The 20673-nt window shown below is 53.8% G+C and overlaps 2 protein-coding genes across 3 annotated transcripts; one reads left to right on the plus strand and one right to left on the minus strand.

Moving 5' to 3' along the window:
• Positions 1 to 557: 557 nt before the first annotated feature.
• Positions 558 to 3505, plus strand: GNMT (glycine N-methyltransferase; the record flags this gene model as incomplete). Its single annotated transcript, XM_082848584.1, has 6 exons — positions 558 to 802; positions 1865 to 1992; positions 2442 to 2558; positions 2704 to 2846; positions 2951 to 3072; positions 3167 to 3505. The coding sequence occupies 6 exons, from the start codon at positions 558 to 560 to the stop codon at positions 3336 to 3338; spliced, it is 927 nt and encodes a 308-aa protein (XP_082704710.1). The 3' UTR covers positions 3339 to 3505.
• Positions 3506 to 3660: 155 nt separating this feature from the next.
• On the minus strand, positions 3661 to 15278 carry PEX6 (peroxisomal biogenesis factor 6). 2 transcript variants are annotated; one of them, XM_082848841.1, is made up of 18 exons: positions 14359 to 15278; positions 12667 to 12830; positions 12109 to 12192; positions 8950 to 9052; positions 8450 to 8583; positions 7698 to 7809; positions 7124 to 7332; positions 6551 to 6746; positions 6277 to 6353; positions 5995 to 6127; positions 5708 to 5913; positions 5528 to 5589; positions 5196 to 5304; positions 4780 to 4896; positions 4579 to 4656; positions 4287 to 4426; positions 3915 to 4092; positions 3661 to 3751 (listed from the first exon to the last, which is right to left on the minus strand). In XM_082848841.1, the coding sequence occupies exons 1-17, from the start codon at positions 15238 to 15240 to the stop codon at positions 3956 to 3958; spliced, it is 2943 nt and encodes a 980-aa protein (XP_082704967.1). In that variant the 5' UTR covers positions 15241 to 15278; the 3' UTR covers positions 3661 to 3751; positions 3915 to 3955. The 2 variants fall into 2 exon arrangements, with proteins under 2 accessions (XP_082704967.1, XP_082704966.1); XM_082848840.1 differs by having other exon boundaries at positions 3661 to 4092.
• Between the last annotated feature and the right edge of the window lie 5395 nt (positions 15279 to 20673).

Below are 20673 nucleotides of genomic sequence, written 5' to 3' on the forward strand. Positions count from 1 at the left end.
CAGCAAGTGGTCTCTAGTTGAGGCCCGCGAGCTCAGTAGTGGTGGGCTTAGTTGCCCTGCAGCATGTGGGATCTTATTTCCCTGACCAGGGATCGAACCCGCGTCCCCTGAATTGTAAGGGGGATTCTGTACCACTGGGCCACCAGGGAAGTCCCTGGACAGTCCTTCTTTAGATACTCGAATACATTTTTTTCCCTGCTAGGGAAGGTCCAGCCCTGGGCGCCCATCTCTGTGGACTTAAAGTTTCTTTCCAGCTTGGGGCTGGGGTGGAGCGGGCACTCTCACTTCTCCCCTTTCTCCTGGCCCTTCCTGGGCCCTCCTGCGACCTGGGTTAAGTGGGCAGGGGTCTGGGAGGGTCCCTTCCCGCCGAGGGATCGGCCAGAGGGCCGGATCTTCAGGCGGGCGAGAAGGGCTTGTCCAGGATTGCCAGGCAGCGCCCTCCCCGCGGCCCGAGCAGCCGCGGCCCCGGGCCCGGAGCCCAGCAGGGGCGTGTCCCCGTGCTCACCTGCCATTGGGCAGGTGGGGCAGCCGGAGCTTTGGCAGGGGCCGTATTATAAATGCGGAGCCGGTGGCAGCGGAGCAAGGGACGTCGCAGAATGGTGGACAGCGTGTACCGGACCCGCTCCCTAGGGGTGGCGGCTGAAGGGCTCCCGGACCAGTACGCGGACGGAGAGGCGGCGCGCGTGTGGCAGCTCTACATCGGGGACACCCGCAGCCGCACCGACGAGTACAAGGCCTGGCTGCTCGGGCTGCTGCGCCAGCACGGCTGCCAGCGGGTGCTCGACGTGGCCTGTGGCACTGGGTGAGCCCGGGCAGGGGCCAGGGGACCGGAGTGAGCGGGAGCGGGTAGCGGGTGGTGGGGGACCGGGGTGAGTGGGGACCCGGGGCATTGGGGCGACGGAGTTGGCTCGGCCCGGGCAGCTTGATCGCAGGACCATGGCCGGGCACGTCAGGGCAGCCTCCTCCGCCGACCCTGAGCCGGGCGGGGGCGCGACGCCAGGGCCAGGAATGAGTGTTTGCCCAGGCAGAACAGGCAGGGCGAGGCCGACGATGGCAGGACGGGGCCCAGGAGACCCAGGGTGAGAGCGAGGGTGTGGGCACATCGGGTGGGGAAGGCGGGTTCGGGAGGGCGGCGCAAAGGCCAGGCTTTGGGGCCACACTGACGGAAGCTCTGTTCGGGCTCCAGCGCTGCAGCGTTAACACTTGTTCGACACGTGCCTCGGCCGAAGTACTGTGCCAGGTGCTTTTGATACATCAGTTTTTAAAATCCTCACAAAACCCCATGAGGTAAGAAGTGATAATCCATTTACAGCTGTAGAAATTTGGCCTCAGAGAGGTAAAGGTGGAGAGAAGATGCGGACCCAGGTTGTTTAGGGTCTGACCTGTGCTCTGAACCACCATGCTGGGAGTTCCCTGGTGGCCTAGTGGTTAGGATTTCCCACTTTCACTGCCGAGGGCCCGGGGTTCAACCCCTGTTGGGGGAACTGAGATCTCACGAGCCTTGTGGCGCAGCCAAAAGCAAAAACAAAAAAAATCATGCTATACTACCTCCTGTGCTCAAGTTACCTAACTTCCAGGAGCCTCAGTTTGCCCCATCTCTCAAATGGGGATAACACCATCTACCTTACTGGATTACCATAAGGATTAATGCACATTTGTAGAATACCTGACTCGGTGCTAAAACAAAAAAGAAAAGTTGCTACTGGGTTCTCAGTAACAGATTTGCCAGGTCAATTGAGGTCAGTGGAGAGAGGCTGGGGACAGGATATAGAGGAGACAGAAGTGTCCAGCACAGGGTCTCCTCCTTGCCTTCCCAGGCCCCCCTGACTGCCCCTCTCTGCCTGTCATCCCTGGTCCTGCCCAGGGTGGACTCCATCATGCTGGTGGAAGAGGGCTTCAGTGTGACAAGCGTGGATGCCAGTGACAAGATGCTGAAGTATGCGCTTAAAGAGCGCTGGAACCGGCGGCACGAGCCTGCCTTTGACAAGTGGGGTACGTGGGTCCAGCCAGGCGCCCTCAGCCCAGCCACCAAGGACACGGTTCTCTCTGCCCTGGGCTCCTTTAGCTCCTGTGGTGGGTGTTTTGTTTTCCTCAAGGGAGACAGTAAAACCACTGTCATTTCCCTGAAAAGGGAGGCTTAGGCACCAGAATGAGGTATTGAGTACGAGGGGCTAGTTTTAATTATGTTTATAGTGTCTTGTCTTTCCCCCAAATAAAAACCCGTAAGCACAGAGCCTTCCTTCCCAACCATGGCTTCCTCCTCCCTGGGCCCCTCTTCCCCTTCACCCTCCATGTCCATAATGATCCCCTCCCCCTGACTGGATGGGGAGTCCCTGTGTGTGTCTTAAAGGGGAAACTGAGGCAGGACTCCACTTGGTGGAGGTGGGTACTGCTGGTACCATGGTGCCACCCTGATCCCTCTTCCCCTTCCTGGCCCTCAGTCATTGAAGAAGCCAACTGGATGACTCTGGACAAAGATGTGCCCCAGCCACCACGGGGTGGCTTCGATGCTGTCATCTGCCTTGGAAACAGTTTTGCCCACTTGCCAGACTGCAAAGGTGAGAGAGGATGTGGCCTTGGGCATGGACACTGCTTTGAACTATATCCTTTCCATGCCCCTGGGGAGGAGAAAGATGGGAGGGAGACTGGTGCTGGGGGCCCTGATCAGACGCAGCCTCTCTGTCCCTGGCCGGCGGACTTCAGGGGACCAGAGTGAGCACCGGCTGGCCCTGAAGAACATCGCAAGCATGGTGAGGTCAGGGGGTGTGCTGGTCATCGATCATCGCAACTATGACCACATCCTCAGCACAGGCTGCGCACCGCCAGGAAAGAACATCTACTATAAGGTGGGGCCCCTGGGGGAGGGGCTGCCCAGAGAGGGAGGTGTGGTACTGGGGTCCAGGTCCCATTGGTAGTTGCAGAGGCTAACGCAGCTAACCACCACCTGCAGAGTGACCTGACCAAGGACATCACAACATCAGTGCTGACGGTGAACAACAAGGCCCACATGGTGACCCTGGATTACACGGTGCAGGTGCCAGGGACTGGCCAGAGCGGTTCTCCTGACCTGAGGTACCCACCTGGCAAGGCAGGGGAGGTGGGGGTGGGGCGGGGTGAGGGTGCTGAGACCACCAGTCCTCATGGTTGGTCGGGGGCTCTGTTGCAGTAAGTTCCGGCTCTCCTACTACCCTCACTGTCTGGCATCCTTTACGGAGCTGCTTCAAACAGCCTTCGGGGGCAAGTGCCAGCACAGCGTCCTGGGTGACTTCAAGCCTTACAAGACGGGCCAGGCCTACATCCCCTGCTACTTCATCCACGTGCTCAAGAAGACAGACTGAACAAGCCCTCAGCTCCCACAGCCCTCTGCCCAGGCGCTGTCAGGCTCTGGGGAGGAGGGACCAGTAGCCCCACACCAAGCCCAGCCCCCTCCAGTGCAGATCTTGGGGGTGTGGGGAGGGCAGACTGCAGCTGGGGGACAGGGATTTGGGTTCAGGCAGATGGAAGGCTGAACAATATAGTTTATGCCTTTTTCAGGTCCTGTATACCTTGTGTTTGTATCAGAAGGATCAGGCTCCTGCGGTGCCCACCCTGCCCTCCCCTGAGTTCACTCCGCCACCGGCTTCTCCACGCCAACCTTTTAGACCACGACACCAGCAGGGGGCGGCATATGCTTTATTTTCAGCCACAGATGGGGCTCCCTCAGGACCTGATCCTTCCTCCTGAGCAGAGGGGCCTTAGTCTTGGAGCTGGCCTGGAGGGCGGACAGGTGGGAAGAGGATGCCTCCTGAGCTCTCTCGGGGCTCCTGATGCCACTCGGCACTCAAGGGAGTGCCTGGAGGTAGGCAGCGTTCAGGTGGGTCGGTGGCACTGGCCTGAGAAAGAGCCTTTGCTCTCTCAGGTCTCTGTGGAGATACCTTTAGCCCCTGCGGGCAGGGTCCCGGGCTGCAGGAGGCTCCTAGCAGGCAGCAAACTTGCGCTGGATGCTCTTGTACCGGAGCAGCTCGTGCTCGCTGACCGAGGGCTGTAGCCGGGCTGCAGCCTGCAGCAGGTCCTCCGTGGTGAGCAGCAGTGCCGAGCTCCTGGGCTCCAGGCCTGGGGGTGACAAGGGGAGGTGAGGCCAGCTGGGGCACGGAGGCTGTGGTCTCTGCCCAAGCAGGGGAGCACCCTGGTAGGCACCTTCTTGCCCAGAGTCCCCCAGGGGTCAACAGTCCCTCCTCTGAAATCCAGAACCAGGCCTGGTGCCCACTAGGTCCTTGGCTGACCTCTGGGGCTGGTGAGTGGCTCACCTTCCTCCAGGTCCCGAACCCTGCGTTTGAGGGCAGCTGTCATGGCATCGGAGCATAGGGAGTAGAGGTCTGCGCCCGTCAGCTGGGGTGGGCAGTGGTCCAGCACGTCCACCAGGCTCACAGAGGGCTCGAGCCTGAATCTGTTGTGGGGATACAGGAAACAAAGAGACTTACCTGGCACCCCCTACTCTGTCAGAAGGCATCCCTGACCAGCTTACTGTGCACTCTGCACTTATCCCCTAACCATCCCAAGGCCCAAGCCCTGTGGGGGTCTCCCTCTAACAGGGCATACTTGCGCGTGATGGCGCTCAGAACACGCAGCTGGGAGGCGCGGTCCTCGCTCACTCCCACAAACACCAACTTGTCAAACCTTTAGGGAGACAGCTGGGCGTGAGTGCCAGGGTGCCTGGCATGAGGGTGGAGAGGCACCGAATGGGGGTCAAGGGACAGGCCCAAATGGGCCTGGCGGAGGTGAAAGGTACAGGGTGCACACCTGCCAGGCCTCAGAAGGGCAGGGTCCAGGAGGTCTGGTCTGTTGGTGGCTCCAATCACAAACACATCCTGAGTGCTGTGAAGCCCGTCCAGCTCGGCCAGGAGCTGAGACACCACCCTGTGAAGGAGGAAGTGAAGGTGAGAGAGTGCCTGGTGCATCCCCAGCCTCTGCCCTGCTTGTGGTGTTCCTTGCAGGCTGTCTCCACAGGGCCCCCTGCCCGGTTGTGCTTTGTGACCCCTCCACACAGGCCCCCATCTCCTCAATGCCCCACACCCAATTCCACAGCCCCTTTTAGCTTCTGTTATACTATCGCAGAACCAGTAGGGCAGGAACTCTTTGGGCTCCAAAGACTAGTGCAGCCTGTCTCACATCCCTCTGTCCTGGACCCCAGATTCCATTCTGGCTCAGACCCCCACCTGTCCATCACACCTCCAGAGTCTCCACTTCGCCCCCGGCTTGGGGCCAAGGAGTCCAGTTCATCAAAGAAGATGATGCATGGAGCTGCGGCCCTGGCCCTGGCAAACACTTAGGAGAGAGAAGGGCCCACAGGACAGGGAAGCCCAGGGGGGTTTGAAGTCAGGAGATGGGGAGGGAAACCCATGTTGACAACTCATCACTAGCACTTCAGGTAAGAGGCCCCACCCAGCAGGAACCTGACCTGGGGAGAGGAAGACTAGCAGTGACCTCGAGCAGCCTGAGGGTAGGGGCGGCTCGGGGGCCAGAAGCCCTGCCCCCACCCCCCACTCACCTTGCCGAACATTCTCCTCGCTTTGGCCCACGTACATGTTGATCAGCTCGGGCCCCTTCACGCTGAGGGAGGGGATGGGAGAGGGTGAGACTCCTCAGATGCAGAAAACACACAACACACCTCCTGCCCCCTGCCGCTGCCCCCAATCCACCCACCCTCCCTGCCAGGCCCCCTCGCCACCTGAGGAAGGTAAGGCTGCACTCAGTGGCTACTGCCTTGGCCAGGAGGGTCTTGCCCGTGCCAGGGGGCCCGTGGAGCAGAAGGCCGGAGCGCCTCAGGCCCAGGCTCAGCAGCTCAGGGTGCTCTAGAGGGAGCTGAATAGTCTCCAGAATCTCCTTCTTCACCTCCTGCAGCCCACCCACATCGTGCCAGGACACCAGGGGGATCTAGGAGATGGAAAGGGCACAGTTGGACACGTGCTGGTGGAGGGAGCTCCGGTCCCACCTCCAAGGACCTGGAGTGTCTACCTTGGGGGCTCCGACGGCTTGGGAGTGAGCTGACTGCAGCTGCTCCAGCGCCTGCCCAAAGTCCTCAGCCAGGAGAGGAAAGCCAGCAGCACACAGCTCCCCCTCATCCTCCGCACTCAAGCCACCTGCCCAGCTGCAAAGGAAAATCCAGGGAGGCCTCTGGAGGACCTAACCTGAGGTCTCCTCCCCATAAGGGCCCTCACCCTCCTCCCTTCCTCACCAGCCCCTACCCACCCATACCGCCTCTTGCCGCCTTGCCCCTCCTGTGCCCAATTTCTTTACCCCGAGTTCTTGATCCTGGTGCAGGCTGCCCGGCTGCTGTGGGTCAAAAGGGCATAGAGATCCCCTACCACAAAGCCCTGGGGAACCACAGGAGAGGACACGTGAGCAGGTCACAGTAGGCAGGAACCCATGCGGGGCTGGACCCCTGGCTGCAGCAGAGGCCCATCACTGATGCCTCGGGTTTTCTACCCTCACTTGCACACTTGCATGGCAGCAGGACTGAGTACCCCCGGCAAAGAGTGCAGGGCGGCCCGTATCCTGCCTGGGTACTCACTGCACACCGCCGTGCCAGCTGCGCCAGGTTCACCTCTTGGCCCAGTGGGAGGTGGGCAGTGAGGGCCCGCAGGATGCTGAGCCGCTGCCCCTCTGACAGCACAGGCACCTCTAGCTCGTGAGGAAACGCTGTCTGCACATCCACAGGCAGGTCCTGGGCCCGGCTTGTGGTGGCCACGACCATCAGGGGAGGGCAGCTGCAGACAGGGAGTGGGCAGCACTCAGGGCAAGAAGGTGGCCGGCAGCCCCTGAGCACTGCCTCGTCCTGAGGCTGGTGCAGGAGGGCAGGGAGGAGGGTAGGGCTGGGATGGGACAGGGAGATGGGCGCCCCAAAGCTTCCTGGATGGTGCATCCCCCCTACACAGGGCGCTCAGTGAGGGCAGAGGCTGTGCTTTAGTGTCCCCCAAGAAATACCAGGGACTGCGTCCTCCTCCCTCTGGGTACCCCCATGCCCCTCAGCTCAGGGCTGCCTGGAGAGCAGCCAGATGGGCAGCAGACGTCTAAGAAGCCACTGAGGGGGTGGTAAAGAGAGGGCTGGACCCTACCCCCTTCCAGACCCAGCGCTGGATGATACCTGGTGAGGGGGTCTTCATCCAGGAGGAGGCGACGCAGTGTGGCCACCACACGGGCATCCTCGCCTAGCCCATCACGGTCCCGGCCCAGCAGGTCCACAGCTGTCAGCAACAGAACCACAGGCCGGCAGCGCCCAGCCCGAGAGAAAGTGGCCTGCAGTTTTGTCTCCACAGCCCCGCTACTGTCTGCACAGAGGCTGGAGCAGGGCACCTGGGGAGGGGGTCCCGATGGGCCTGTGAGCAAGGGGGCAGGGGTGACTGGGGCAGGAGAATGGAGGGAGGAGTCACTAGAAGGTACAGGCCATCTCTTTTTGGAGGGCAGGGATGGGGGAGGAAGGTAACACTGGCCGAGCCCTAACTCTTCTTTACCCTAACCTCACTTCCTGGACTGTCCACCAAAACCTTGGAGCATCCTCCCTCTTGAAAGCATCTCTCAGTAGCTCAGCATCATGGGACTATGCCTGACCCACTGCCCACTAGGCTGAGGTGGCAGGGTCAGGCTTGTAGCCAGGGGGAGAGGGAGAATCTGGGCTGGGGAGGAGACGTGGTTGGGATCTATTCTCCAGGGACCCTCACCTTCAATAAGTGGAGCCCGAGGCAGCTGCAGGCGGCAGCGACTGCAGTGGTCTTCCCACTGCCCGGGGGGCCCCGTAGAAGGACACTGCCTGTTCCTGTCAGCAGGGCACCCCTGCAACCAAAGAAGAGACGTTTGTTTCCTCCATTCTGCCCAAATGTGAGAGTCCCCAGTGACACAGGGCCCCTTGGATCCAGAAAGCAGACACCATCCTTGAAGCAAACCCCCTCCCCAACCCTCGGGGCTGTCGCCACACGGTGAGGCCATATTTCCCACACCACCTTGGTACTCTGGCAGGGGCATGGAGCATATCCAGCAGCTGAGACTAATTCTCTTTTGTCATCAAGAAAGTCTTGGCTATTCTGTCTGGTTTGGATTGTACTGGGTGGAATTAGGGAGGCATGTGTGGCTATACTTAGGCCAGTGGTATGAGGACCTGTGTCTTTCAGGTACAGGATGGTGAAGGTCAGGATGGCTAGTGGGCTCCCCAAGGGGAATGGCAGTCTCAGAGACAGTTGTCCCTGGTGGAGATTCTTCCTCCATAGCTGACCCTGGAGGACCGTGGTTATCCCAGGAAAGGAGCCTGGGAATTTGCTTACAGAAAGGACACGGGCTAGTGGCGTGGGCCTAACAGTTGGAGGGAGGTCCACCTAATTCTTCCACTCTGAACAGGGCATTAGGAACTACTTGTCTGGCCTGCCGCTCCTCCAGGGACGTTCTCAGCAGGTTTTTCTCACACAGGGGCCTCACTCACCCTGGCTGGAGGCGAGGCTTCAGGGCAGCACAGAGCTCAGTCACCAAGCCCTCCAGGCCTGGAGGAGACAAGCTGCTCCAGGGAGTGGATTCACCTGAAGGGAGCCTTGGAACAAGGCTCAGGGTAGAACCCACCTGTGAAAGGTGGGAGGAAGCTTTAGTTTCTGGAAGTTTTTTTTTTTTAATTTATTTTATGGTTAATTTACAATGTTGTGTTAATTTCTACTGTACAGCAAAGTGATTCAGTTATATAAACATACACATTATTTTTCATATTCTTTTCTATTATGGTTTATCCCAGGACACTGAATATAGTTCCCTATGCTATATAGTAGGACTTTGTTGTTTATTCATTCTATATATAATAGTTTGCATCTGCTAATCCCAAACTCCCAGTCCATCCCTCCCCCACCCTCCTTCCCCCTTGGCAACCACAAGTCTGTTCTCTAGAAGTTCTTTCTGCTCCTTTCCCCAAGTCTACCCCCACCGCTAGGGCCTCACCAAGTACAAGGAGGTATGGGTGGTGTCAGCTACGTAGGCCCTGGTTGGCCCATCCGGAGCTTCCCCAACTGTTTTCTTCACTTTAAAGAACATCTCCCGCCACCTGCAGGAAAGAGGCCCAATGAACCCCAGATGCAGAGCACACACACCCCTCCCCAAGGGCAAGGTGGCTGTCTCAGTCAGAGGTCCACTGCAGGGACAAACTCAAGAGCAGCATAAATACATGTCCCTAGACATGGCGGAGGTGGGGAGGAAGTGGGGGACGTGGAGGAAAAGGAAAGCAGATGGTCTTTCTTATCTCCCTGACTGGATCACATGCATTTTGAGCGCAGGAACTGTGCCTGTCCTCCGCATCCCTCATGACAACATCACCTGAGGGTGTGTTTCTTCAGGTAAATGGCCTGCCCATCCACTCCAATGGGAGAAGCCACCCCTGCACCAAGCAGTGACCATCTGACTGTTTTCACTGGCTTCAGAACAGTCCCACCCTCAAATACGTACCCACCAAGGCCACCCAAAACCTCAGAGGAAAGAGTCCCTTGGCTCTTATTCAAGCATCCACAAAATCTAATTGCAGGCAGATTCCTTCATAATGACATTTAATGATTAATGATTCTCTATTTTGGCTGCACATTAGAATTATCTGTGAAACTTAAAAAAAAAAAATCAACATCTGTCAAATACTGTATGATTCCATGCAGTAGATTAGTGGCTGCCAGGAGCTGAGGGGAGGAGGGAACAGGGAGTGACTGCTAACGGGGAGGGCTCTCCTTCTGGGGTGATGAACATGTTCTGGAATTAGTGACGCTGATGGCACAACCTTGAGAATATACTAAAAGCCACCGAATTGTACACTTTAAAAGCATGAATTTTATGGTATGTGAATTATATCTCAATTTAAAAATTAACATTTTCCTTCCTTTGGGAAAAAAATAAAGACTGCACAGGTCCCAGCCTCACCCTGCTGCTCCAATAGGTCTGGGGTGGGACTCACACATTTGTATTTTTCGAAAGCTCCCGGCCATAACCAGGGCTGTGCAGTCACTGGCTAGTGTCAGAGTGAGTTAGGGTAACTCAGCCTACTAAGGGGGTGGGTAGCAGATAGCAGTCGCTAGTCCAATTTTCCAGATAAAGAAATGAACTACTCCCATCTTTAATCCTCAGGCAGAACAGCAATGACAGAACCTGGGCCTCTTTAAGGTCCAATCAGGGTGCAAATTCCTTTGCTCAGTGTCTCACAGTCACAGAACTGCTCCCTCTGGTAGCACAGGAGGGTGGGGGTGGGAATGCTTTCAGGTGGAGGGGGAAGCACACCAGGTTAGTATTATGAAACTCACGTAACCATAGGCAGTGATTGTGGTAAAAACTAGAACATAAGGAAAACTGTCCTACTGTTATTCATTATAAATAAATGATGGAAATAAATAAATAAATGATGGGTGGGTCCATAACCTAGACACTCGGTCAGGCTGAACATCCTGAGTCAGAGTGCATATGGCAGGCAGTGGGATCCAAGGAGGAACAGCACTGGGGCGGGGAGGGGGAGGGAGACATGCCCACCCCCTTCCACGGAGAGTGGAGGGACCACCTCAGTGAGCACACGGGCCAGACCTCTGGAACATATCTGGATACTGCTGAGGAACACCGGGTTGCGTTCCCGAGAGCCAGACGGGAAACAGTGGAGCTGGAACCCATAGGCCTGGCGTGGGAAAGCGGAACGCTGGGGAGTCTGAAGGGGCTTTAGTGGACTTCCTTGCCAGGGATCACAAAAGCCTCCCTGCAGGGCTTCCCTTACCAAGTCCAAGAAGTGGGGCTAAAGCACTCATCTCTGTCCTTGGACCCACCTGTCCACCCCAACCCTGCTTTCCAGGACCTGCTCAGGGGGGAAGAACCATGTGCTCAGCACCCAGAGGAGGGAGACAGGTCTCCAGGGGGCTGGAATGGCAGAGGTCCAGGAAAAGGATGGGCTTCCCAGTCTGCCTCAGGAGGGCCTAGTGCCTGTTTTCCTTTCAAAGTACAAAGGGTGGGTATTCTGCAGTTTTCCTACAGAAAGCTAGCTCATAGACATTTGCTATATTTAAGATGGGATACAGAGTAGGAAGTGACGGATAGCAGCCTGGCATTCTCCACCAGGCCCCAGTTGTAGATTTGAACTGGGAAAGCTCAAATTCCCAGTTGTAGATTTGAACCTGCAGCGCCAAGTGGGATTACATGGGGCACTACCAGCCCCTTCCTCTGGGTACCATAGCCCTGAGACTGGGGAGACAGAGTGCTGGCCAGAACCCAGCTCTGAATACCGACCAAGGACGAATCAGGAGCTCCAGACAAGGCGTCCCTCTCTTGGCAGAGGGCCCAGGCTGGCTCGGCCCGGAACCTTGGGCACTATGGCTCTTATGCCCAAGTTCCTGCAGGCGGGTCCCACCACCTCAATGAGATTTCCTGGAAGGCTGGGTTAGTGTACCTACCAGCTGTCTTCTCCTTCTAGTAAATCCCTACAGGAAATCAGTCCTGGGGTGTGGAGCTACACATTCTTCCCCCTTCACATAAGGCCAAGTGGTCTCTGAATTCTTCGCCTCACCATTTTACATGCAACTTCTGTAGTCAGAGTCAACAGGAGGAGGAGAAAGGTTGGACTCCTTGTTTTGGGTCCCTAGCTCAGTTATGCTCTATTTCTCATTCTGTTGAGGATAAGGAAAGAGGGGAGGCATCCCAAGGACAGCAGAAATCCCTCCCTCCCCTGCCTTGGGAGACAGGATTGAAAGCAGCATGTGCACATTCCATCCATTAGGGTAGAAATCAGGGCCTGGGTCTCCTCCTGCTGAGTGTATGGGAGGTGTGGCCTAAACAACACTGGTTAAGAATGGAAAGCAAGGAATCTCACGTTGGTCTAGGCCATTAAACTGTTTTAAATGCTTTACTTTGTCTAGGACCACCAATCGATTTGAGGATAAACACTCCCAAAAGCTAGCAGGCTGTGGTTCTTAATTCTTTTTTCAGTCACACGCCTATTTGAGAACCTGAAGAAGGTATGTGCCTTCTGTCCAGAAATATGTGTGACAACAACAAAATGTTCTTATGCACAAAATTATTCCATTCAACTTGAGGACTCCTGCACCCAGGTTAAGAATCCCAGCTGTGGGAAAGGAGGCAGCTGCGTACCTGGGCAGTTTCTCTGGGCTTCCTTCCAGGATCTCTACTTGTCCGACTGTTGGCACACACAGAACATCCCCTTCCTGGACTGCCCTGTAACACAGCAGTGGCCCTGGTCAGCTCACGATGGGAGTCAAGAGCATGGGCCTGACACGTGCCCGCACAGCCAACCCCAACATGCAGACTATTTCTTAGGGGCCTCCTGCCCACCCAGAGATCCCAAGCAGTTTTACAGAGAACAAGTCTGACCTAGAAAGAGCTGCAGGAAATGGCAGAGAGGCTAGAGAGGGGATCAGAGACCAGAGGGAGGCAAAGCAGTATCCCGGCTGCTTTGGGGTCTTCCCAAATCAAAGTGGTTTCTCAGTTTAGGATGGCTGGATTCACCTCCTGGTCCAGATTACTCTTCTATTGTCCGTCTGACACAGCAAGAGGCTTCTAGCCACAATATTGCCTTAAACTGTGGCTTTTTAAAATCAGATGCTCTGTGGTACCTGAATCTAGGGCATGGGATGGGAGGAGAGCAATGAGGGTAAGATGCTATCCTCCTGAAAGGGGGACGCAGCTAACCTGGGTGTCTGAAAGTGCCGGTAAAGAACATGGTCATAAGTTCCATTAGTGCTGTAGTGAGGAGAGGACACAATTTCGATGTGTAACTCTTTGGCAAACGGAGGCCCAGGCAGCACTGAGCAGCTTCCTTTGTCTTCATGGGTGCTGGAGCCCTCCAAGTATCTCTATTAGAGAAACAACCACCACCTTATAACCTTCTCCCAAGGAGTCAGGCTCTACCCAATCCCTTAGCAATCAATATTTCTGCTTCCATCCTTTATCCTTTCCATAACCATAAGGCTTGTGGGAGAGGAGACCTAAGGTAGCAGAGCTGAATACCTATATCTTCCTGAGAAAACAGAAACCTCTCCTTCTAATGGGCACCAGGAAGAGATTTCTGACTCTGACTTTTCTGACTCTCCCTCCAAAAAGTTCACCAGGAAAGATAACCATTCCGTAATACCTTTATACTGGCCCAGAGCCAGTGAAACAGTAAAGACATTTAATGCCCACAAGTCATTTGAGTGACACCAGGCAGCCACTGGGAATATTAATTGGACATTAGTGGGGACACTCTGAATTCAGGCTGTAGTTAAAGGATATGATCACAATGAAGCTGAAAGGGCTGCGTTAGCTGAATGAGCTCCAGTCTGAGTAATCCAGTATTTTCCCTCCATTCAGAAAGAAATCCACACCTAACTCCCATTCGTGCGTATCTTATATCTCTTTTTGACATCCCATAGCACTAACTGGCTATGCCAGCATTATCTAATATAACTTTCTAAAGTGATAGAAATGTGCTATATTAACATGTGGATGTTGAACACTCAACATATGCCTAAAGCAATTAACGAACTGAATTTTTTACTGCATTACTTTCAGTTGATTTAAAGCGCCACCAAGGGGCTAGTGGCTTCCACACTGGACAGCGCAGGCCTAACCCACACATCCAGGTGCTTAATTAAACAGTAGACTATATTTGTACCCCCAAAATAATTACCTTCTTGAAGTAAGCTTCTTAAAGGCAGAAACCAAAAACTCCTCCTGGATATATTTAATAAAATATTAAACTTAAACACCAAGCACTAAAGAAACCAAGAGCCCTTCCCTTCAAAGAATTTACAATGTACAGTTGAGCATTAGACAGATTACATGAGCATAACAACACAATAAAATAAATGCTCTCTGAAAGGTACAATACAAAATGCTATAGTAAGAAGAAGTAATGTTAAATTTGTGGTGGTGAGATTATATAAGGCTTTGAGAAGACAGTGCCACCTTTAGATGGGCCTTCAAGGAAAGCATGGTAGGATTTTAACCGAGGAGGCTAAAAGAATAGGAAGGAACTTGAAGTCAAGGATAGCATGAGCAAAACCTGGACGTATCATCCTCCATACTACCCAGTACAATACTGGATACACTGCAGCAATTCAACAAACAACTGATTAGATTTAGTAGATTAATATATACAAGTGGTAATTTGACCGTAATTTTCACCTTTCACCCAAATCGTGAAAGCCCTTCCCATGCACCACCACCATGTTTTTAATTGTAGAGAATGGGTAAACAAGGCTAAGAGGCATTAAGTGAAAAGTCCAAGATCTAAAGGAGTAAGGGACCTAAATTCTACAGCTCTGATCTTCTAATTCAGTTAAGACAAAGAAGAGGGGATAAAGACGAGAAAGCATTCCTGACCTCAGTCTGGTATCCTACCTGAATTTTAAGCTCTCCCACCTCCAGGGGATCACAGCCGAGATTAAAAGCCAGAGTAGCAGGCACGAGGGCCAGTCCGTCAGCGAGGGGCTCTCCCAGCTGCCCAGAGCCGGGTCCCAGCCTTTCACAGAGGTCCCAGCGAGGCTCTAGGACCTGCACCGTGGCCAAGTGTGGCTGGGAAGTGTTCGATGACTCTCCAGCCCGGGTCACCCACACCCATTCGCCCTGGAAGAGGCTGAGGCTACGGAGACAGCTCCGGCTCACCCCCAATGCATCTCCAGTCCCTCCCAGAACTCCCCGGAGTCGCCGGACTGTGCCAGAGGCCGCGAAGGAGGACACCACCGGCGGGGGTGGGGGCCGGCTGCTGTCCTCAGTCTCCGGACCCAGTTTGGCCCGCCCACGGAGCTCAGTTACAGCTAGTCGCGTCCCTGGGCCCAGTAGCCCTTGTAACGCCGGCCGCGTCTCCAGCACCCGCGGTCCGGGTACTGGCAGGGTCTCTCCGCGCCTCACCAGCAACGGCCCGACTCTCGGTCCGAGCCCGGGCCCAGACGAGGTGCCGAGCAGCGCCCAGCCCAGCGCCGGGGGCCGCCGCACCGGCCGCGCCCGCACCCATGCCCCGGAGCCCAGGGCCAGGAGCCGCAACAGCGCGCGGCTCACCAGCAGCTGCGGAGGCCCCGGCCCCTGCTCTTCGGTGCCCGCGCCCGGTCCCTCCAGGGCGGCCACTAGCAGCGCCGGCCCTGCCGGGCTCTCCCCGGCAGGCCGCAGCGCCAGCACCAGGCCCAGCCCCGCCGCAGGCCACGGGCCCCCGGGCGGCAGCAGCACCGCCAACGGGGGTGTCTCCGTCGGGAAGGGCTCCAGGACCCGCAAGACTGCCAGCGCCATGGTGACAGGAAACCAACAAGCACAGAGCACAGCCAAGGAAGGCGCCTTCGGGAGCCGGAGAGCCAGACGTCCAAGCGGCTCACACGCCGCTTCCGCTTCCGTCAGGGGAGGTGCGAGGGAAGTGGGCGGGGCGTCGGGTGCAAGAGCTTGCTCCAGGAAGGTGAGCTGAGCCTTGGATCGATCCGGGTGGTGCCATGGTGGCAGTAACGCAGTCACTGTGGTCGGGTAGTCTACGCAAGCACCCTTTGAGAAGTGTTTACAGGGATTTACCTTCCGCGCCTGCTTGGGGAGTAACGTCCTGTCAACTACCCTCCCCATAACATGTACTTAACAGTTTACTGAATGATCAATGAACGGTCATTATGTTCTGCACTAAACTAGGCCCACTACTGGGAGCTGTGGGTGGAGTGTTTAGGAAGGAGTCCACTCTGTGGAACTGTAGGCACTGAGGTTTGAGGGTTGTGGGGAAGGTTGCAGGAGGGAGTGATAGGATTATAAAACTGGCTCAGACGGGCTTATGGGGATATGTAGTGGCTGCTGGCTGAATTACTACATGTGATTCATGTAGCCCTGGAGTGTTTGGTGCTGCCACACCTGTTCCAACACATCCTACACAAAACCCACGTTCCAGTGTTTTTTGTCCTGTTTGTTCTACTCCCACCAAGCTTGAAGCAACGACAAAGTAGCCTCACTTTTTCATCTCTCCAAAACCAGATGCTCTCCCCCCACCAATTCTTGCAGACTGGAGATCCATTCCTAACTTTCACCCTACAGAGGAGTGGGCAGCAGAGCAGACAGAAGAGAGAGGTTCAAGGTTTCAGTCACGAGTACCAAACCAACAGCTTGCTTGCTTCCCATCTGTGCTGTTACTTAGAGTTCATCCTTGTCTCCACCTCCACTGCCCTGTATAAAACACTCGGACACTGGCTTGCCGCACTTTCAGTTATTAACAATATTCTTGCATTTAGAATCAATGGATTGGGGAATTTGCTGGTGGTCCAGTGGTTAGGACTCCGTGCTTCCACTGGAGGGGGCACAGGTTTGATCCCTGGTTGGGGAACTAAGATCCCACATGCCGTGTGGTGTGGCCAAAAAGAAAAAAAGAAAAAAGAAAAGAATCAGTAAATTGGTTGGTGGCAATCTCCTCTTTCCGGACCTTGCATTCTCTTCCTTGCATTCCCTGCCTAACTTTCTCCTTTCCTTCATCTTGAGGCAGTCTTCTACTTTGTACATTCTACTTTCCTGAAAATCTGAGAGGTGAATATTAGATTTACATGTTATAAGGTATTTTTTTGATATGGACCATTGTTTTTAAATTAATTAATTAATTTATTTATGTTTGGCTGCGTTGGGTCTTCGTTGCTGTGCACAGGCTTTCTTTAGCTGTGGCGAGCAGAGGCTGCTCTCATTGCGGTGTGCGGGCTTCTCATTGTGGTGGCTTCTCTTGTTTCAGAGAACGGGCTCTAGGCATGCGGGCTTCAGTAGTTGTGGCACGTGGGCTCACTTGTTGTGGCTCACAGGCTCTAGAGCGCGGGCTCAGTAGTTGTGGTGCACGGGCTTAGTTGCTCCGCGGCATGTGGGATCTTCCTGGACCAGGGCTCGAACCCATGTCCCCTGCATTGGCAGGCGGATTCTTAACCAGTGAGCCACTAGGGAAGTCTGATGTGGACCATTTTTAAAGTCTTTATTGAATTTTTTACAATATTGCTCCTGTTTTATGCTTCGGTTTTTTGGCCGTGAGGCATGTGGGATCCTAGCTCCCCGATCAGGGATCGAACCCACACCCCTGCACTGGAAAGTGAAGTCTTAACCACTGGACCGCCAAGGAAGTCCCTATAAGGTATTTCTATTCCCTAGAGAGACAAGAAAATATTTTTTAAATGTTTGATTATATTTCCTAGTCCTAAACCTGAAATTGCCCAGTTCTACATCTTTAAAACAGCTTGCAAGAGTGTACTAGGGGAACTTCCCTGGTGGTCCAGTGGCTAAGACTCCACGCTGCCAATGCAGGGGGCCCAGGTTCGATCCCTGGCTGGGGAAATATATCCCACATGCTGCAACTAAGAGTTCACATGCTAGTTCGCATGCCACAACTAGAGATCCTGCACACAGCAATGAAGATCCCGTGTGCCGCAGCTAAGACCTGGCACAGCCAAATAAATAAATATTAAAAAAAAAAAAAAAGACGGACTTCCCTGGTGGTGCAGTGGTTAAGAATCCACCTGCCAATACAGGGGACACAGGTTTGAGCCCTGGTCCAGGAAGTTCCCACATGCCGCAGAGCAACTAAGCCCGTGCACCATAACTCCTGAGACTGCGCTCTAGAACCCCTGCTCTGCAGCAAGAGAAGCCACTGCAATGAGAAGTCCGAGCACCGCAATGAAGGTAGTTCCCCACTCGCTGCAACTAGAGAAGGCCTGCGCACAGCAGTGAAGACCCAACACAACCAGAAAAAAAAAAAAAAAAAAAGAATGTACTAGGTACCTGAATTCACAAGGATGGAAGTTCCCATTTGATAGTTCTAAATTATTATGTGGCTCTGTCCCCTGCCTCTCAGAGGAACCAAGGACTGGGAGGATGGTGGGGTGAGTCCAAACAGGATATGCCTCCTTTACACAGTAGCAGGCAAGCTCCAGGCCTCATGGCTATCGTGCTCCTTGAGGTCTTGGGAATGGGTAAATACATCTGGTATCCTGCCTGGGTCAGCATCCATACAGACACAAATATCCATCCACAAATAAACGTGCTTTCCTTCTAGGCTTTTCCCCCAGCAAATAATGGTTGGCATGCCTTCCACTCTGCATTACCTTGAAATCGTCATTTGTCATTGAATGCCAAATATTACTTCTGTAAGATAGCCAGGAGCCTAGATTTTGTTGCCTTTACTTCCATACCTCTTGCTCTTCAACCTGCTATAACGTTCCTTCCATTCTTCTGAAACTTTCCTGCAAAGATCATCTGTAAACTCTTAACTGCAGAATATAGGTGAGGTTGTTTGATCTTTTGGTTTTTTTGACAAAAAATGCATTTGTTTATTTAAAATTTAAATTTCACTGGTTTTCCTATATTTTATCTGGCTGCCATGCCAGGAGCATCCTATTTTACAATGAAATCATGCCTAAAAGGAAGACAATCAGCAGCAGCCTAGGTTTCATGATGAAGTATTTAAAACCACTACGACATGCATTGTTGAAAGAAGAACACAAACAAAAACTTATTTTAAAAAACATAGGCTATACTAAAGTAGAAAACAAAATCCAAAGGGAAAGATAAGTCATCACTCAAAGATCCTTTTTTTTTTTTTTCTTGCAGTACGCGGGCCTCTCACTGTTGTGGCCTCTCCCATTGCGGAGCACAGGCTCCAGACGCACACACTCAGTGGCCATGGCTCACGGGCCTAGCCGCTCCGCGGCACGTGGGATCTTCCCAGATCGGGGCACAAACCCGTGTCCCCTGCAATGGCAGGTGGACTCTCAACCACTGCGCCACCAGGGAAGCCCTCAAAGATCCTTTTAATACACGTGGATGGAACCCCATTGGGTTCCAGTATCCTCCTAAGTTCTTCACATGTCATCCATCCTTTGTATCACGGAGGTGACAAATCATCCTGAATTCCCTTCTTGGAGCAGAAGGGACTTGGACCTGCGTGCGGGGTCCTGGGAAAGTCATTTGGAATGTGTTTTCTGGTGGCATTTGAAAGTCCCCAGCTGACGGAAGGCACTGTGACACTCGGGACACAAGTAGGGTTTGAGCACAGAGTGAGTGTGTCAGTGAATGTTGCGGTTCTCGCTGTGGCTAAAGACTTTGTCACAGTGCTCACATCGGAAAGGCTTCTCCTTGGTGTGGATCCTCTTGTGAGCGTGCAGCGTGGAGTCGTGGGTGAACTTCTTGGGGCAGAGATCACAGCAGTATGGCTTCTCTCCTGTGTGGATTCGCTGGTGAACCTGCAGGTCCGAAGGCTGCATAAACCCTTTGGAACAGATATTTCATTTAAAGGGTGTCTCTCCCATGTGTGTCCTCTGGTGAAGGGTAAGCTGAGATGGATAAGGAAATCTCTTCTTGCATACCATATTCATAAGGTGCCCATCCCCAGGCTTCTTTTCCCTCAGGAAGACTGGTTGGTCCCACTGTGCTAGGTGTGCCAACAGAATGGGACCCAAGTTGTCCTGAGAATTCTCCTTTGTCCAAAGACGTGGCTTCTTCCTGACGCACTTCTTGGGAAGTGGGACTGTTGGCCTGTTTCCATTTGAAACATCTTAGACTCCTCGGAGAACCTCTTCTGTATCCACTCTTAGTGGAAACTTCTCCCTCAGGGCCCTTGAGAATTTCAGGCTCTTGAGATGCTGTTTGATCTTGATCTTACTCAACCTTTCTCTGGGATCTGACACTATTGACCAATCCTCTTACACTTCCTTTGCCATTATGACACCAGTTTACCTCCTACATCTCTGATGGCTTCCAGAATTCATCCTCAACTCCTCCCTTTCCCTTACCATCCTCCCCACAATCCTGTGAATCAACAAATCCTGAGCAACCACAGGCTTATTCTTAAGCCTTCTCCAGTAATCGACCTGCTACTGGAGTTGACTTTCTGAAACATATTCCTCCAGCCACCTCTAGGTTTGTGTAATTTAGTACATTGTATCTTTTTAAAAATAAATTTATTTTATTTATTTTTGTTTGCGTTGGGTCTTTGTTGCTGCTGGCGGGTTTTCGGAGAAGGGGGTCTACTCTTCGTTGCAGTGCGCGGGCTTCTCATTGCCGTGGCTTCTCTTTCTGCAGAGCATGGGCTCTAGAGCGCAGCCTCAGTAGTTGTGGCCCATGGGCTTAGCTGCTCCACAGCACGTGAAATCTTCCTGGACCAGAGCTCTAACCCGTGTCCCCTGCATTGGCGGGTGGATTCTTAACCACTGCGCCACCAGGGAAGCCCTACTACATTGTTTCTTAATCATCTATTTATACACGGCTGTTAACTTCACCAGACTCTTAACTCCTTGAGGGCAGGAACTGATCTTATGCATTAGGACACTGGCTTTGGCAGGGTGGGGAGTAAGGGATGTATTTCCGAGACACTCAACAATGAGGTAGCATTTCCACTGCGTTCCCAAGTGCTCAGGTCTAGCCGGTTCCCCAACCCTAGAGCATATGCAGTAGGAACGGGGATCCTCTTCCCAAAGTTGCAACAAACCCTAGATTCTCATCTCATTTCACCCCGGTCCCGGCCTGCCAGGCTTCCCCTTTGATCCTCCTCAAGCCTTGTCTTGGAAAGGATGCCCTCGAGGGCTCCTGGTAGCTCTCTCCACCGATTTTGCGTAGGCAATTAGTGTTACGTTACCCTGACGAAGAAAGGCACCCTTCATTTTAGGGCTTCTTTCCTTCAATTCGGAGTGGGCGGAATCGCAGTGGGGAAAGATTGAGAACCACTTTAGAATT

The sequence above is a fragment of the Leucopleurus acutus genome (assembly GCF_964270905.1).
Source record: "Leucopleurus acutus genome assembly, chromosome: 10".
Taxonomy (NCBI): Eukaryota; Metazoa; Chordata; class Mammalia; order Artiodactyla; family Delphinidae; genus Leucopleurus; species Leucopleurus acutus.

What these genes read in the sequence shown, in the direction of transcription:
- PEX6 (XM_082848841.1), bottom strand. Translation starts at nt 15,240, where the DNA reads ATGGCGCTGGCAGTCTTGCGGGTCCTGGAGCCCTTCCCGACGGAGACA. An exon ending in AAGCCTCGCCTCCAGCCAGG is followed by an intron (nt 7,810 to 8,449) that starts GTGAGTGAGGCC and finishes CTTTGGTTGCAG; the next exon opens with GGGTGCCCTGCTGACAGGAA. An exon ending in TCGGGCTCCACTTATTGAAG is followed by an intron (nt 7,333 to 7,697) that starts GTGAGGGTCCCT and finishes CCCCCTCCCCAG; the next exon opens with GTGCCCTGCTCCAGCCTCTG.